We start from the raw sequence: 15,824 nt of genomic DNA on the forward strand, positions 1-15,824 counted from the left end.
TGCTCCCTGTATTTTACCATTGCCATCTTTAGAAATTGAAAGAGAGTATTCCAGTAAACATTGTCAAAAGCTTTTTCTAAGTCTACAAATGCTAGAAACGTAGGTTTGCCTTTCCTTAATCTTTCTTCTAAGGTAAGTCGTAAGGTCAGTATTGCCTCACGTGTTCCAATATTTCTACAGAATCCAAATTGATCTTCCCCGAGGTCGGCTTCTACCAGTTTTACCATTCGTCTGTAAAGAATCCGCGTTAGTATTTTGCACCTGTGACTTATTAAACTGATAGTTCGGTAATTTTCGCATCTGCCAACACTTGCTTTCTTTGGGATTGGAATTATTATATTCTTCTTGAGGTCTGAGGGTATTTCGCCTGTCTCATACATCGTGCTCACCAGATGGTAGAGTTTTGTCAGGACAGGCTCTCCCAAGGCCGTCAGTAGTTCTAATGGAATGTTGTCTGCTCCCAGGGCCTTGTTTCGACTTAGGCCGTTCAGTGCTCTATCAAACTCTTCACGCAGTATCGTATCTCCCATTTCATCTTCATCTACATTCTCTTCCATTTCCATAATACTGTCCTCAAGTACCTCGCCTTTGTATAGACCCTCTATATACTACTTCTACCTTTCTGCTTTCCCTTCTTTGCTTAGAACTGGGTTTCCATCTGAGCTCTTGATATTCATACAAGTGGTTCTCTGTTCTCCAAAGGCCTCTTTAATTTTCCTGTAGGCAGTATCTATCTTACCCCTAATGAGATAAGCCTCTACATCCTTACATTTGTCCTCTAGTCATGCCTGCTTAGCCATTTTGCACTTCCTGTCGATCTCATTTTTGAGAGGTTTGTATTCCTTTTTGCCTGCTTCATTTACTACATTTTTATATTTTCTCCTTTCATCAATTAAATTCAATAGTTCTTCTGTTACCCAAGGAGTTCTACTAGCCCTCGTCTTTTTACCTACTTGATCCTCTGCTGCCTTCACTACTTCATCCCTCAGAGCTACCCATACTTCTTCTACTGTACTTCTTCCCCCATTGCTGTCAATTGTTCCCTTATGCTCTCCCTGAAACTCTGTACAACCTCTGGTTTAGTCAGTTTATCCAGGTCCCAGCTCCTTAAATTCCCACCTTTTTGCAGTTTCTTCAAAGGCTTATGAATACTGAAAGCAAACATTGGAAAAACGTTCTTGAGCGCTTAATAGGAATAATTCATTTCCTGGGTCGGTAATGTCTGCCTTTGAGGGGATGTACAGATACACTCTTTCAGTCTGACAACGGAAACTTCTTGAAACTTGTTGAATTACTCGGAAAGTTTGACACTGTTATGATGGAGCACCTGCACAGAACAAAGCAAGGTGAGAACAAGAGTCATCATTATCTTGGAAAAGAAACACAGAATGAAATAATTCATCTTATTTGATCATCTGTAACCAACAACATTCTATTAATGATGAAATCTGCAAAGTATTACAGTATAATTCAGGACTGCACACCAGATATTTCATAAGTTGAGTAGATGGCAGTTGTGCTACGTTTCATCCAGGAGACAAAACTCGATGGGGTATACGATGTCCGAATTCGGGAGCATTTCCTGGGATTTCCTCCAGTGCCCGATTCTTCAAGCTCGACTTTGACGCAGGTCGTACTCAAGTTCTTGGAAGATAAAAAAATCCTGTTGTGTAATATGAGAGGGCAAGGATACGACAATGGAGCAAACATGAAAGGAAAGAAGTCTGGTCTCCAGAAAAGAATTACAGATATGAACAAGAGAGAATTTTATGTACCATGTAGTAGTCACTCATTGAATCTTGTTGTAAACGATGCCGCTATGTCTTCTAAATATGCTGTTTTCATGTTTTCGACAGTAAAAAGCTTGTATTACTACTTCTCGTCCTCTGTTCGACGTTGGGATGTCTTGAAGAAGTATCTGCCTAACCTGTCGCTGAAGCCACTGAGCGATACTAGGTGGTAAAGGCCTATCGATGCACATACTCTTCTGAGGCTTCAAATTGGAGGCGTTTATGATGCAGTGGTTCAGATATCAGAAGAATTTGATGGCATGACCGCTCACGAAGCAACGTCACTTGCGAATCAAATAAAAAATTACACCTTTCTCATTTCTCTGATAATCTGGTACGACGTTCTACTTCACATCAGTGTAGTCAGTAAGACCCTCCAGACCATTAACATAAATGTTTTTGAGGGCGTGGAAATGCTTGAAAAAACGAAAGCATATTTTGAGTCCTGGAGAACAGAAGAAAAGTTTCTGTCTTTCTTGACGGATTCCAAAGAATTGGCTAGAGAATTTGAGCTAGAAGATCTAACATTACCACGGATAAGTGTTTCCCGACGATGAAGTAAGAAGCCAATACACTTTACCTATGAAGGGAAGGGATGAGACAACAGATGACCCAACAAAACGTTGCAAGATTGAATTCTACTATTATCTTGTAGATATAGTAACCACATCTTTGGATGAGAGATTCAATAAACTGAAATCTCATTGTGATTATTTTGATTTTCTCTACGACATCGGGGAGCTGATGAATGCACCTCCTGAGAGCCTGGACACAAAGTGTAGAAACCTCGTAGCGATTTTGCAAGATCATGAGTCAAGCTACATTGATGCACTGGAGTTGAGGGAAGAACTAAAAGAGCTTTCAACATTGTTGAAACCTGGAATGGGTCCAAAAGAGACTCTGAAGTTTATAGGAAGACATAATTTTAGCCTTAATGTTAAGATTGCTCTGAGAATTCTCCTAACTCTCCCAGGGACAGTTATGAGTGGAGAGAGGAGTTTCTCAAAACTGAAATTGATAAAGACATACCTCCAATCAACTATGAACCAAACTCGTTTGAATGATCTTGCAGGAATATCGATTGAGCATGAGCTTGCAGAGGACTTAAAATACACATATCGTGTGTAAGAATTTGCACAAGCAAAAGCCAGGAAGGTTCGATTTGTCTAGTTTTTTTTTAATTTTTATATTATGATTAGTGGCTTGGTTATTTACTGTGATGTTTCTTATTTTGTTCAACATCAAATAGTTATAGTAAATATTAATGTTCAAACCAAATTATCGTTAAATTGTAAATATATTTTGTTTTCCATTGAATACATTATCTGTTCACAACCACTGAAAAATGTTTATTTACGTTAACCGTAAGTTCATGCCGCGTGGGATTAGCCGAGTGGTCTAAGGTGCCGCAGTCATGGACTGTGCGGCTGGTCCCGGCGGAGGTTCGAGTCCTCCCTCGGGCATCGGTGTGTGTGTTTGTCCTTAGGATAGTTTAGGTTATGTAGTGTCTAGCGTAACTTCGCCTGTGAGGGCCGGGAGGTATTACTACGTCCGGCCGCCGTTTGGTGGTGACATTTGCTTCTCGTGTCGCAGCTCGTTCTGAGCATTTCGATTTTCTTCTCGCAATGCGATCGTTGTGCGGCACGATACTGGGGGGGTAGGCCACGTCAAGGCTGTCACCATCTACCCCTCACAGAAGAGCTGGAGTCTACTGAGGAAACTTGGCGGAGCACAATTCAAGGGACGGAACATCAATAATAAAATGACCCCTAACAAGATATGCTCTTCTATACTACAAACATCCAGAATCCATGCCTCCGCCTCGAAGAAAAAAGAACTGCACCAACTGATGAACGAAGAGCTAGATGCAAGCGAGGAGGAAGCAGGTTTAGCGAACTGGGTAACACAAGAAGAGATAAATATAGCACTAAAGAAAATGTCACCTGGTAAAGCAGCTGGCTGTGACGGCCTTCTTCCAGAATTCTTGAAGAACCTCGGGCCAAAGGGAAGAGTATGGCTGTCTTCTCTTTTCTCTAATATCATAGATACCAGCCGGTTACCAAAGCAATGGAAAAACGCACAAGTCATAGCCATCCAGAAACCAGGGAAAACAGGAGAGAATGCTAAAGATTATAGACCGATATCTTTATTGTGCACCACTTACAAGCTGTTTGAACGAGTCATCCTAGGCAGAATAGAAAGTAAAATAGAAGCTGCTCTTCCCCCAGAGCAAGGCGGTTTTCGAAAAGGAAGAGACTGCTGCGACCAAGTTCTCGCCCTAACCACTTTCATTGAAAGAGGTTACCAAAACAAAAAGAAAACGGGCATGGTATTATTAGATCTCACCTCAGCATACGACACCGTATGGACAAAAGGGATACTGTATAAATTGTCAAAAGTCGTGAAATGCAAGAAGATCATAGATCTAGTCAGAAATATGTTGATAAACAGGAGATTCAAGGTATCTCTGAATGGGAAAACAAGCAGCTACAGGACACTACAAAATGGTCTCCCCCAAGGGTCTGTGCTGGCTCCATGCCTTTTCAATTTATACATAGCGGACATCCCAAACCTGGAATCTCGTTCTTTTATGTATGCAGATGACATCGCTATCGCGGCTCACGCCAACACTTTCGAAGAACTGGAAGAAATTTTAAACAGGGATCTGGAACGACTACAACAATATTATGACAACTGGCACCTCAAAGTAAATCCGACTAAATCCGTGGCATCAATAATGCACTTGTGTAACAAAGATGCAAATCGTGAGCTAAAAGTGCAAATAAAAGGTAAATTGTTGAAAAACGATAGAACGCCAAAATATCTGGGTGTTAAGCTAGATCGCACTCTCACATATAAGAGCCACCTGTACGAAGTCGCCCAAAAAATGAAACCAAGAAACAACATCATAATGAAACTGGCAGGAACAACCTGGGGATGTTCCACTGAAACTCTACGTACATCAGCACTGGCACTTCTGTATAGTGTAGCGGAATATTGCGCACCCGTCTGGGCCCGCAGTAGGCATGTCAGATATATTGATGTGCAACTTAACGAGACAATGAGGCTCATAACAGGAACAGTAAGACCCACCCCGAAACCTTGGCTGCCCGTCCTTGCCAATATCGAACCACCCTCGATTAGACGTGAAAGAGCAATCCAGAGGTACAAAGAAAAGTTCAGGGACCTACCTCCTCCCCCTGACAGATTGATGTCAAGAAATCCCTTCTGGAAAGAACTCAAACAACAGATTGATATCGATAACCTGTGGAAACAGCAATGGCAGGAAAGCAAAGTGAATAACAGTTTCCTTATTGAGGACCCATCTCAACGAGTTCCAGGCTTCCAACTCCAACGTAGAGTGTGGGTAACTCTAAATCGTCTGCGGACAGGTGTTGGTCGGTGCGGATATTTGTTGAAAAAGTGGGGTTCTCCCAGGACCCCAATTGTGAGTGCGGAGAGAGTCAAACCATGCAGCATATAGTTGAGTGCGACGTACACGGACTTAAGGGAGGAAATCTGATGGACATACATGTGATAAGTGACCAAGCACTTTTGTGGCTGGAAACCCTGAAAATTTTATTGTAAATCATTGTTAATGTTAATTTAAATTTTTATGTTGATGTTTGTAAGTGTATCACGCTTTGCCTGTAGCTGAACGAGAAATAAATAATGTAGTGTCTAAGCTTAGGGACCTTAGCAGTTAAGTCCCATAAGATTTCACACACATTTGAACATTTTTGTAAATTCACAAGGCTTATTAAAATTAGCTGGACTTCTTCAATCAGGTTTGACTACATTTTTTCAGCTGGTGCCCAGCGATTGTTTTGTACAAATCTGTAGAGAATGTCACCAATCAGTCGCAGTTTTTGTTTTTATTTTCCGATCTACATAGATTTCGGGCACAGTGTGACTATTCTCAATGCTTTGAGTTATGTTTACATCTATACCGTCATGTTCAACGTAACTGTCAACATGACGGTTTACATGTAAGCACATATCAAAAGCTTTGAGACTGGCCACTCAGTGGCCGAAACGTAGGTAGATCTGAAAAGTAAAAACAAAAATTGCGATTGATTGCTGACATCTTCTATAGGAATTTTGTTTAAATAAAATTCCACAAGCGTTTTGAAAAGAAAAAAAAAACAATGGGTGGGTGGGGGGGGGGGGGCGGCAATTTAGCAGGTCGCATGGGGCGATACTTGGGCTTGCGCCGGCACTGGTAAAAAGACTCCAAAATTCTTTTTTGTAGTTTCTCAGCTTTGAAGTTTATGGTCCTTTTGTGAGGTACACTCAGAACTCCTGTTCGCTCATTTCTTCGTTCGCCAAAATAGGTTGCAAGGTTAATGACCTTGTTGCAAAAGAAATTGCAGTCATAGATAGAAAAAGAATAATAATTCTCATTTTACTGAGAAATGTGTCAATAAGAAAGCCCAAAGAAGTATATGCTCTCATAATTAAAGCGTACGGGCACTTCTTCTGTCATCTTATATAAATACATATATGTTCATAACGCTTCAGAATTCTATGAAATTATAAAAGCGTCAAAGTTGCACAGAAGCTTTTTAAAAATTTAAATAGCGACCAGTTTTGGACTTTAGTCCATTATTAAGCTATCCACATAAGTCCTACCATAACACGGTAATGTGTGCACGCTGACCACATTGCTTGTATGAGCGGCTAAGTGCAATATTCTACTTACATACGACAGTACAATGCTGCGCTCACTTTTTTGTGATGCCGTTTACGGATCTAGCCATTATTTGAGAGTAAGTGTTGGCAATACTGCACATTGGTTACTACTTTGTTTTCCACTCATGTACACTTTGGAAAATGTGATCGCGCAGAAGAACGTAAACATAGTGTTTTGAAAGTGTTATGTGATCAGAAGATGGATTTATTTGGTGCTTTGTTCTTTTTAGCCAAATGTTTAGCTATTACATATGGGGTAATTATATTGCAGTGTTGTTCATTGTGTTTTAATGGGTTTTCAATCAGTGTTCTGAAACATTTACGAAATTAAATATTGTTTGATACAGTTTCAGTCAGGAGTTGACTATGATGGAGTATTAAATGTGAAACTGCGCCATGCTCTTGATCACGTTCCTAGCCCAGAGTTCACTGATCGTGGTGCAATAACGATACAGAGCATACGAACTGGAGCTGTTTCAGCACAACAGATTTCTCTTTCTGCATTTGACAGACAGAAATTGAAGGTTTGCAGAAACTTGCAATAGTCTCAGACTAATTACAGATCTTGAATCATATTATTACAACTTCGATAGCATTACGATTTTTGAAAGAAAAACGTTCTCATTATTAATTTTGTTGTAGCACCTGGCAGAAAAAGACGGCTTGTACAGGCTTAATGCAACCGTTCGGACTGTGGATGGAAAGGAAATTTCATTTTTGACATTTGTGAAAGCTGTAAGTAAATGTGAATTTATAATGCTGCTATGCTCCAGTTACCCTGAAACTATACTACTTGTATCATTGTCATTTTTTCTGTAGATTAGGGCGAATAATTAAAAATGATTATTTGGATGTGTCCCCCTTATCTACAATATTTTTATGTTAACTTTTAGTGCTCTCTGGTGGAGTCGGGGCTCTCAGATATACTAACAGTCTCACTGGACCATACAGGAATGCCTGTTGCTGTGACAGCAAGTACTATTTCAGATGGGTGCCATGGAGACCTAGAAATTATTGAAGATCTACGCAACTTTAACACCAGTGTATTTGTCAAGCACATGGAACAGGGACCTGTGTAAGTTTTGTATTTCGTGTTTACTATGATTGTGTAAGTTATACCTATGTAATAGTGTTGTAGGATGTGAGGGAGGATGCTTTCAAAAATTTCTGAAACTGATCTCTTAAAGCTTAAATTGAAATTTCACTTCATAAAAAGATGTAGGTTGTTGCAACATATGCCATAAAGTCTAGCAAGGTCAGCGATGTCAGACCAATATCAATTAAGTCGGAATGTAAGTATGTGGATGTGAGTTTGAAAAATCAAGAAATGTGATTATGAAATGATGGTTGCAGCAACAAACTGGTTTGTCCATTTAAGTTTATCTTTGACAGTGTTAGTTCCATGTTGCACACTTTAAACCGTGCTTCATAACTGCACCAACCATCACTAGTTTGTCAGACTCCATTGTTGCCAACATTTTTTACATGTTTAATAGGCTTCTTCTTAAAAACCAGGAGTATTTCACAGAATTTTGCCTTCTGAATGTAAGTAATATTAGTAATTGTGTATCCTTGTAATGCTACAGAAAAGTGTAATCTGGTAGTTTAATCAGTCTCAGTATCTCCCTGCCACATTAGAATTTTTGGCGAATATCAAAGATTGTGATACCACATATTGGCTTTGACCTGTGCCATCTTCAAATAGATGCATACTGCTATGTAAAGTTTATACAATATGACAACCATGGAATCACACATGACACAAACAAACAGACAAAAACAACACAAAAAAATATTTAATTGCAGAAACTATCAAGTCAAGTGTGTGAATTAGGGCATTACACACAGGGACAAACTAAATGTACAACAATCCTAATAATGAAGACATACCAAGTGAATACTAATGCAAAAGAACCAAGTGAAAATCTCAGCAATTAACACACACACACACACACACACACACACACACACTAAAAACAAAATAAGCATTAACGAACAAGGAACCTCACCTGATTGACCTCCAAATATTGTCACACCACCAACACCACATGTACTCATTCTTTGTTTGAGAAGCAGTGACTTTGGTCAATTTCGGAAATTCACCATGCTGCATAGACAATTGATCATAAAGCCATATAACTCGAGAAATTTAATTGTTGCAGCTCTACCTACGACTAACTAACTGCTAGTACATTTTCACATAAAATCCATATGTAGTATCAAAAACGAAAAACACAAAAATTAAGTTTCAAACCATTAATAATACAATGAACTAACAATTCCAAAAACAAATCATTAGAAACCCAGTGCTCAATAGCATTACCCACAAACAATTGAGAAGCATAAAAATCCCACACTGAAGTGTGTAACCGCTGATACCAACAAGCCATGGTCCATTTCAAATAGCTGCACCATAGTGACATCACACTACACAGTTATGTTACAGGTCATTAAATAAATTATTATATCAATACAGTTCCTTCAGGTGACCCATCCAGTACTTATGTACTATACTGCATGTCATGTAACTTCTCTCATCCTTTGTGTGGTGTGTTCACCAACTTCATACAGTACAGGGAAATGTTTTATTTGTGGACCAGTTTAAATGTAAACTGGCATGAATCTGCACAGATTAAACTCCTGCTCTTCGCTCCTATGTCTAAAGCTTTTAAAAACCATTGTGTCAGTCTTGCAGTGTCTTCCTTATACTCCTTCCCCTATATTTCAGTGTATGATTTCCATGTCCCTTTTCAATTGCTACCCTGTGTTGAAATTACAAGCCTAGCTGTCTTAAGTTATGTTTGTAAATATATTTTCTTACTTGATACACCAAATTCCATAAATTATGTTTATGTGATCATCATTGGGTGCATTTCAGTGTTATTTAGAGTAAAAGTACATATTTAAGGTTTGTATTTCTCACTAACTTAGGTTACAGATGACCTTCATTCCAGTGACCACTTCTACCTCTGGTTCAGTCTACTGCTTGTAGCAATCTTCAAAAGAAAGCCACTGAGACAGGTGATCAGCAGAACAAACTGAACATGAGGACAACATCTAGGACTGTAGTGGTGTACATCTTCCCTTCCACTGGTTTATACATCCCAAAGACACCAGGTCTTTGTAGGAGGCATTACGTCCCTTTGTGAAGCGTGCAACACTGCTCTACATGTGACTGTGCAACAATTTAAATACTGTGCAACAACAGAAAATTGTACAACCTTTGCACCATGAGAGCCAAAGCTCAAGGTGAAATAAAAAAAAAAAAAAGTGATGATGGTGCTTCCTTTTCACTTGCTCTGTAGAACTATGGGAAATCAGGGGATTACTTGCAGCATTGTGCTGAGGCAGGAATGTCTCCAAACAACATCTGGAAACATTGGCAAAACACTTTGCAATGGCTACTGCTACCACCAGCCAGACAGTTGCAGACAGTATTAATAGTAACCTTAGACTTTTTGCAGATGATGCAGTTATCTATAATGAAGTAATATCTGATAGAAGCTGCATAAACGTTAGTGAGATCGCGATAAGATTTCAAAGTGGTGCAAAGATTGGCGACTTGCTTTAAATGTTAAAAAATGTAAAATTGCGCACTTACAAAATGAAAAAATGTATTGTATGACTATAATATCAGTGAGTCACTATTGGAATTGGCCAACATGTTATACCTCAGGCTGTTGACATTATGTAATTACCATTTTAAGGTAAATTACCTTGATACCTTAACGAAAAGGATATTCAATTGTATACTTACAAAATACATCTGTTATGTTCAAAGGCACCCATATAGGGGAAAAGGGGAAGGGTGCGGTCCATCCCTCCTCCTTTCCAGCTGTTAGAGAAAGGAAAATGTGTAGTGTAATCAGGTGTATTTTCTTTCAAGAAAATGATTTAAACGTCAGTATTACATAGGTTTTTTAACAGTTTCTGTACTGGAACCTTTTTATGGGTACCTTAAAAGTCGCCATTAATGCTGCAAAATTCACTAAAAAAAAGGGCAGAAGAAGACATGCAGTGAAGAAATTATCCAAATGGGTTGGAAATTGGTAGATGGGATGTACATGTACAGACAAGCAAATGAGTACAGTTTCAGAAAAATTAATTGATTTATTCAAGAGGAAGAGCTTCACAAATTGAGCAAGTCTGGACCTTATGCATGCAGTTATTCAGCTTGGCATTCATTGATAAGAGTTGTTGGATGCACTCCTAAGGGACATCTACATTTATACTCCGCAAGCCACCCAACGGTGTGTGGCGGAGGGCAAATTCTGTCCAGCTGATGTGTTAGATCATCAAAATCCTGAGATGGTTGGAGGGCACTGCTCATAATGCTCCAAACGTTCTAAATTGGGGAGGGATCCAGCCAAGGTAAGGTTTGGCAAACACAAAGACAAGCAGTAGATACTCTCACCATATGCGGAAAGGTATTATTTTGCTGAAATGTAATCCCAGGATGGCTTGCCGTGAAGGGCAACAAAATGCGATGTAGAATATCCTCAGTGTACTGCTGTGCTATAATAGTGCAATGGATGACAACCAAAGGGGTCCTGTTATGAAAAAAATAGCACCCAAGACCATCACTCCTTAGTTTCGGGCAACATGGCAGGTGACAGTCAGGTTGGTATCCTATTGTTGTCTGGGATGTCTCCAGGCACATCTTCGGCCTGGAATCTCGTTGACTGGAGTAAAATTGTCTTCAGTGATGAGTCCCACTTCGAATTGAGGTCTGATGACCAGCAAAGATATTTCCGGAGACAATATCGCTCGGGGAGCTAATCCAAGAGCTCTATCAGTGCCAAGCCAAATAACTTTTTGCATAAGGGCCAGAGGTGGACCAATGCATTATTGACCTGCTCAATTTGTGAAACTCTTTCTGTTCAATAACTTATCCAATTTTTCTGAAATTGTTATCACTTGATTGTCTGTACATATAGATGCTGGTCATTGGGACTCAGTTAGTTGTGGGACACATCTGTGAAGACAGTTCTACTCCAGCCTGAAGACATGTGGTACAAACTTCAAGATTCTGTTAAATGTCCGACTTGCTCCATGAAATACTGGGGGAGAGTTTTAAATGTACCCCCAGGGAATCTGAGTCTGTCATGTTTTTCGTTAGTGACCAGACAGTCTCTCATTCCTGTATCCTTACTATGTAACTTTCTCCTCATTTTATCCAGTGTTTCAAAGAAGGCTTAGAATAACAATCAGACTTGTACAATTAAACTTAGGTGTGAATTGGTGAGGGGATGTGAATAAGAATGGGGGATATTGAGTGTGACTTTTAACTAAGATTGTATTTTATCCTTTCTTTAAGTTTTAGACATGCATATCTATTTCAACAAGAGTTGTTCATTCATTCATTCATTCACACACAATGCCCTATAAATCCCAGCATGAAGGAGAACCTTCAGGGATGTGGAGACAGTCAAGATATAGTAACAGACAGGAGCAACCACTGCTTGTTTTTTAATGTAATTATGTAAAAGATATTTTCTTCAGTTGTGGTGTTTGCTTTTCAGGCCTGATACTGCTACCTACATACAGAAATTGGAGAAAGAGAAAGAAGCAAGAGAAAGAGGTGAAACACAAGACAACCGCTCTTTCCTAGCAAAATATGTAAGTTACATGAAGAATTTCTTCTGGACGTTGCTTAATTTCGTCATTTATGTAATTGTGTGTGTATTCTTTTTTATTATCCAAGGAATGATATTTGGCTGGAGGTGAATTTTGACTTTGCAGTTATTTTGTTTGGAAAATTATGCATTGTTTCTGGTTTTTAGTTATAAAAATCTGCCAGGAAGTTTCAAATTAATAACAGTTGATGTGTTTGAAAGTGTTTCATATATATTTGCTCTTTGACATAGACGTGCAAGTGCAAAAAAAAAAAAGTGATAGAATTAGTTTCATTTGCATTGTAATGTAACATATTAAAATGACAAATATATGTAAACTGTGTTACAACCAAAAGCCTTATCTATATTGAAAGAAAAATTCACGTGAGTAAGTGAGAAAGTTACAGAAAGACAGAATGGCTGGCCTTTATGAATATATTTCCAATATAGTCAATACATTTAAAAGTGAAAAAACTAATCCTAGCTTTTGGAACTATTGGCTCTTTTCCTCAGGGATGAAAGAGGGATAAATTAGGGTAGGTTATGAAGGAGGGGCAGAGATCATGGGATGATACGGGGACCACCTGCTGTGAGTACTGGGGAAGACCATTATTTTTTCCTTTCGTCCTCACAACTTGTAGGTCTTCATCATCCTGGGGTTTCTGCCCTTCCTTCCTAACCTCCCCTGATGTACCTTTCTTTCCCACTGGGAAAGGAAATAGTAATTCCAAAAGCTGGGATTAGTTTTTCACATTTAAATGTGACTTTAAGCAGTATTGGAATTCATCCACAAGTACTGGCCACCCATTCAGTCCCATTGTTATTCAACATACTTACTGATTGGTTTTCTAAACCCCAGTTACACAAATATTCATATTTGAAACCCCAGTGGAAAAGTATGTGAATATAATATACTGACTTGCTCTTGGCATGGAGTTGATAACATTAAATTAAATGACTTAGAATATCATATCGTGAGGAAAATTTTCTAGTTAAGTGAATAGGTAACTATTATTCTTAATGGTGCTTGTATTCATGCCCAAAACACAAATGTTTTCTGCTTGAGGAAGATCCAACTATTGTTAAAATTCTCATTTATTTAAGGAGTTGAAAATTTATCTCTTGATTTGGCTGTTTTCTGTCATTTTATTTTGCAGCAGTGAACAGTTATCAAGTAGTACCTTCCCCTTCTCCTCCTGTCTCCTCAATATGATTGTAACTTCATATTTACTCTGTATTCTTTCACACATGCTTACCGAGCGAGGTGGCGCAGTGGTTAGCACACTGGACTCGCACTCGGGAGGACGACGGTTCAATCCCGTCTCTGGCCATCCTGATTTAGGTTTTCCGTGATTTCCCTAAATCGCTTCAGGCAAATGCCGGGATGGTTCCTTTGAAAGGGCACGGCCGATTTCCTTCCCCATCCATCCCTCACCCGAGCTTGCGCTCCGTCTCTAATGACCTCGTTGTCGACGGGATGTTAAAACACTAATATCCTCCTCCTCCACACATGCTTTAAGCAAACATTCATTCATAGTTGTTGTATTTTGATGTTAACAAACTGTTTGATATAGTACTTTGGCCATGTAAATTGCCCACAGAAGTATCAGGTATTTATAGTTTGGTTTACACACTATGTTTATCTGCTTGTATTATAAGTGCATGTTGTATGTTTCAGTGGATGTACATAGTCCCAGTGGTGATCTTTGTGCTGCTGTCTGGTGCTGCTAACCCTGAAGGTGCTGCTGGCGGAGGGGGAGGTGGTGGGGGTGGCGGCGGTGGTGGCGCTGGCAGGTAGATAGCTCAGGTGCAACTTAATCGCCTGATCCAACTGCCTGGTTACAGCTGGACTAACAGTTCACTGGCTTATGCTGTATTCGCTTTACCTGACGTTGTACAATATGATTCCGTTTCGTTCCTTAAAGTGGGCTTTTATCAGAGGCTCACAAGTAAACTATTTATGAACATTTGATGAATGTTGTGAAATCACATTGAATACAACTGTTGATACTTTTTATGTTTGCACACTGTCATATTCCATTGAATATGGTGTTCTATTATTATGTGCTCAGGTTTTCAATGTATGATTGTGGTTCTCACTTATGCCGTCTAATAGCAATACCATAACTGGTGTAGGCTTGTTGCTGCAGAACATTGTTGAACACTTAAGCTGAGACAAAATGTGACTTTTTCTATATTTAATAATTTAGAATGAAAATATTTATTGCACTGTTACTGAAAATATATTTAAAATTGGAAATTTGAATATTGTTGTGTTGTATATGATTAGTAGTAGAGAAAATAAAACTGAGCTATTGAGTTCACCCAAAAGTGCAGATATATTTGAGGGTAATTACTAAAGCTAGTCATGTTTTAGTAACTGCCCAGTACTCTTCAAATATTGAGAAAATATGGTTGTTTCCTGTCTCTGGAAGTGGATGGATGTTTATTGTATTTCATAAATAACATTTGTACAATTCTATGTCGCATAATTTAAGAATTGCACATTCCAAAGACAACATGCGATTCCTCCCTGCCCTCCCCCCATTCTCTCTCTCTCTCTCTCTCTCTCTCTCTCTCTCTCTCTCTCTCTCTCTCTCCCCCCCCCTCCCTCCCTCCCTCCCCTCCCCCCCCCCCTCCATCCCTCCCATTTCCATCGCCTGGAAGTTTGACTTCGTAGTCATTATGAATATCTTTAATTTAATTACCCCAGTCTATTCAGCTCTGATATTTTTGCATTTGATATTACTGCCGTAACATATTTGTTTTGTTACTGCTTCATGCTTGCACTGAAGTATCATTTTAGGCATTGCATGGTATGGTGATTTTTGTCGGTGCAATATGGGATTTAAAAACTAATTCATTATTGGCAAGTGTACATGAAGACTTGAAATTCTATTCAAGTTTCATTCTTACAGAATTTCGTTGAAGAATGCAAGAGTGTGATGTTGGGGAAAAGGTATTTGGTATTTCAGTCTTGTTTTTCTGAGGGCACAGTTTGCATATGTGTTTACAATTAGTAGAATATTTCTTAATTGAATTTGGGAATTTTGCAGGAAGTGCCTGCAGTGGCTTTGTTTTAAGGGCTTTGCATGTGGAAAGTACAATAATCAATATTATACATGTTCTCAAGCTCAGTTCTATATTTGTAGAGGTGCTGCTTTATTAAAGTTGCTCACAGTCAGTTGCCTGAATAAAATTAATGTGTTTACTACTGACTGGAATTCATAAATGTGAACAATTGTCTTTTTATTAATATGACAAACAATTGTCAATTTTTAGTATGTCCAAAGCCTTCTTTAAAGATGTGAATGAACTTTGTGGTCATGCTCAGTAGATTAAGTGAATAATTGTGACTTCACACTAATTCCTGAGCAACATTCTGTAGCATTACCTATTAACAGTGTTTAAAAAAAATGACATAATAAGTATGCGCATTTTGTGTGTAATATATGAATGTTAGGTAAAAATGTTGTCCTTTATTTATTTTGATGGTTAACTGTTTACTGAAATAAAAGAAATATATGTATGCCTGTTTTATTAAAAGTGTTATGAATTCAGACAGAAAATTTTGAGGGTGTTGGGAAGTGTACACTGTAAAAACAGAGGGCAAGACACTGTAGTTTCAGCTGTGGCCATTTTCTTCTGTATTAAAATTGCTCTTTCTGTGGAATTGTGGTTTATTCATCTCACGATGCACATTTTAAATCCATTTGGTTTGCATGCA

The 15,824-nt window shown here is 38.8% G+C and overlaps 1 protein-coding gene across 1 annotated transcript; it reads left to right on the forward strand.

Annotated features, from left to right (window-relative positions):
* The first annotated feature begins 6,582 nt into the window (after positions 1-6,582).
* Positions 6,583-14,667, forward strand: LOC126094710 (ER membrane protein complex subunit 10). The gene is made up of 6 exons (XM_049909243.1): positions 6,583-6,738; positions 6,830-7,006; positions 7,125-7,217; positions 7,376-7,557; positions 12,005-12,101; positions 13,776-14,667. Exons 1-6 carry the CDS (start codon positions 6,682-6,684, stop codon positions 13,893-13,895), a joined length of 726 nt encoding a protein of 241 aa, XP_049765200.1. The 5' UTR covers positions 6,583-6,681; the 3' UTR covers positions 13,896-14,667.
* Positions 14,668-15,824: the final 1,157 nt, after the last annotated feature.

Source organism: Schistocerca cancellata, chromosome 8, assembly GCF_023864275.1.
Source record: "Schistocerca cancellata isolate TAMUIC-IGC-003103 chromosome 8, iqSchCanc2.1, whole genome shotgun sequence".
Lineage (NCBI taxonomy): Eukaryota > Metazoa > Arthropoda > Insecta > Orthoptera > Acrididae > Schistocerca > Schistocerca cancellata.

Coding starts and splice junctions, on each gene's coding strand:
- LOC126094710 (XM_049909243.1), top strand. CDS start 6,682: ATGGATTTATTTGGTGCTTTGTTCTTTTTAGCCAAATGTTTAGCTATT. Junction 7,558..12,004: donor CACATGGAACAGGGACCTGT/GTAAGTTTTGTA, acceptor TTTGCTTTTCAG/GCCTGATACTGCTACCTACA. Junction 12,102..13,775: donor GCTCTTTCCTAGCAAAATAT/GTAAGTTACATG, acceptor TGTATGTTTCAG/TGGATGTACATAGTCCCAGT.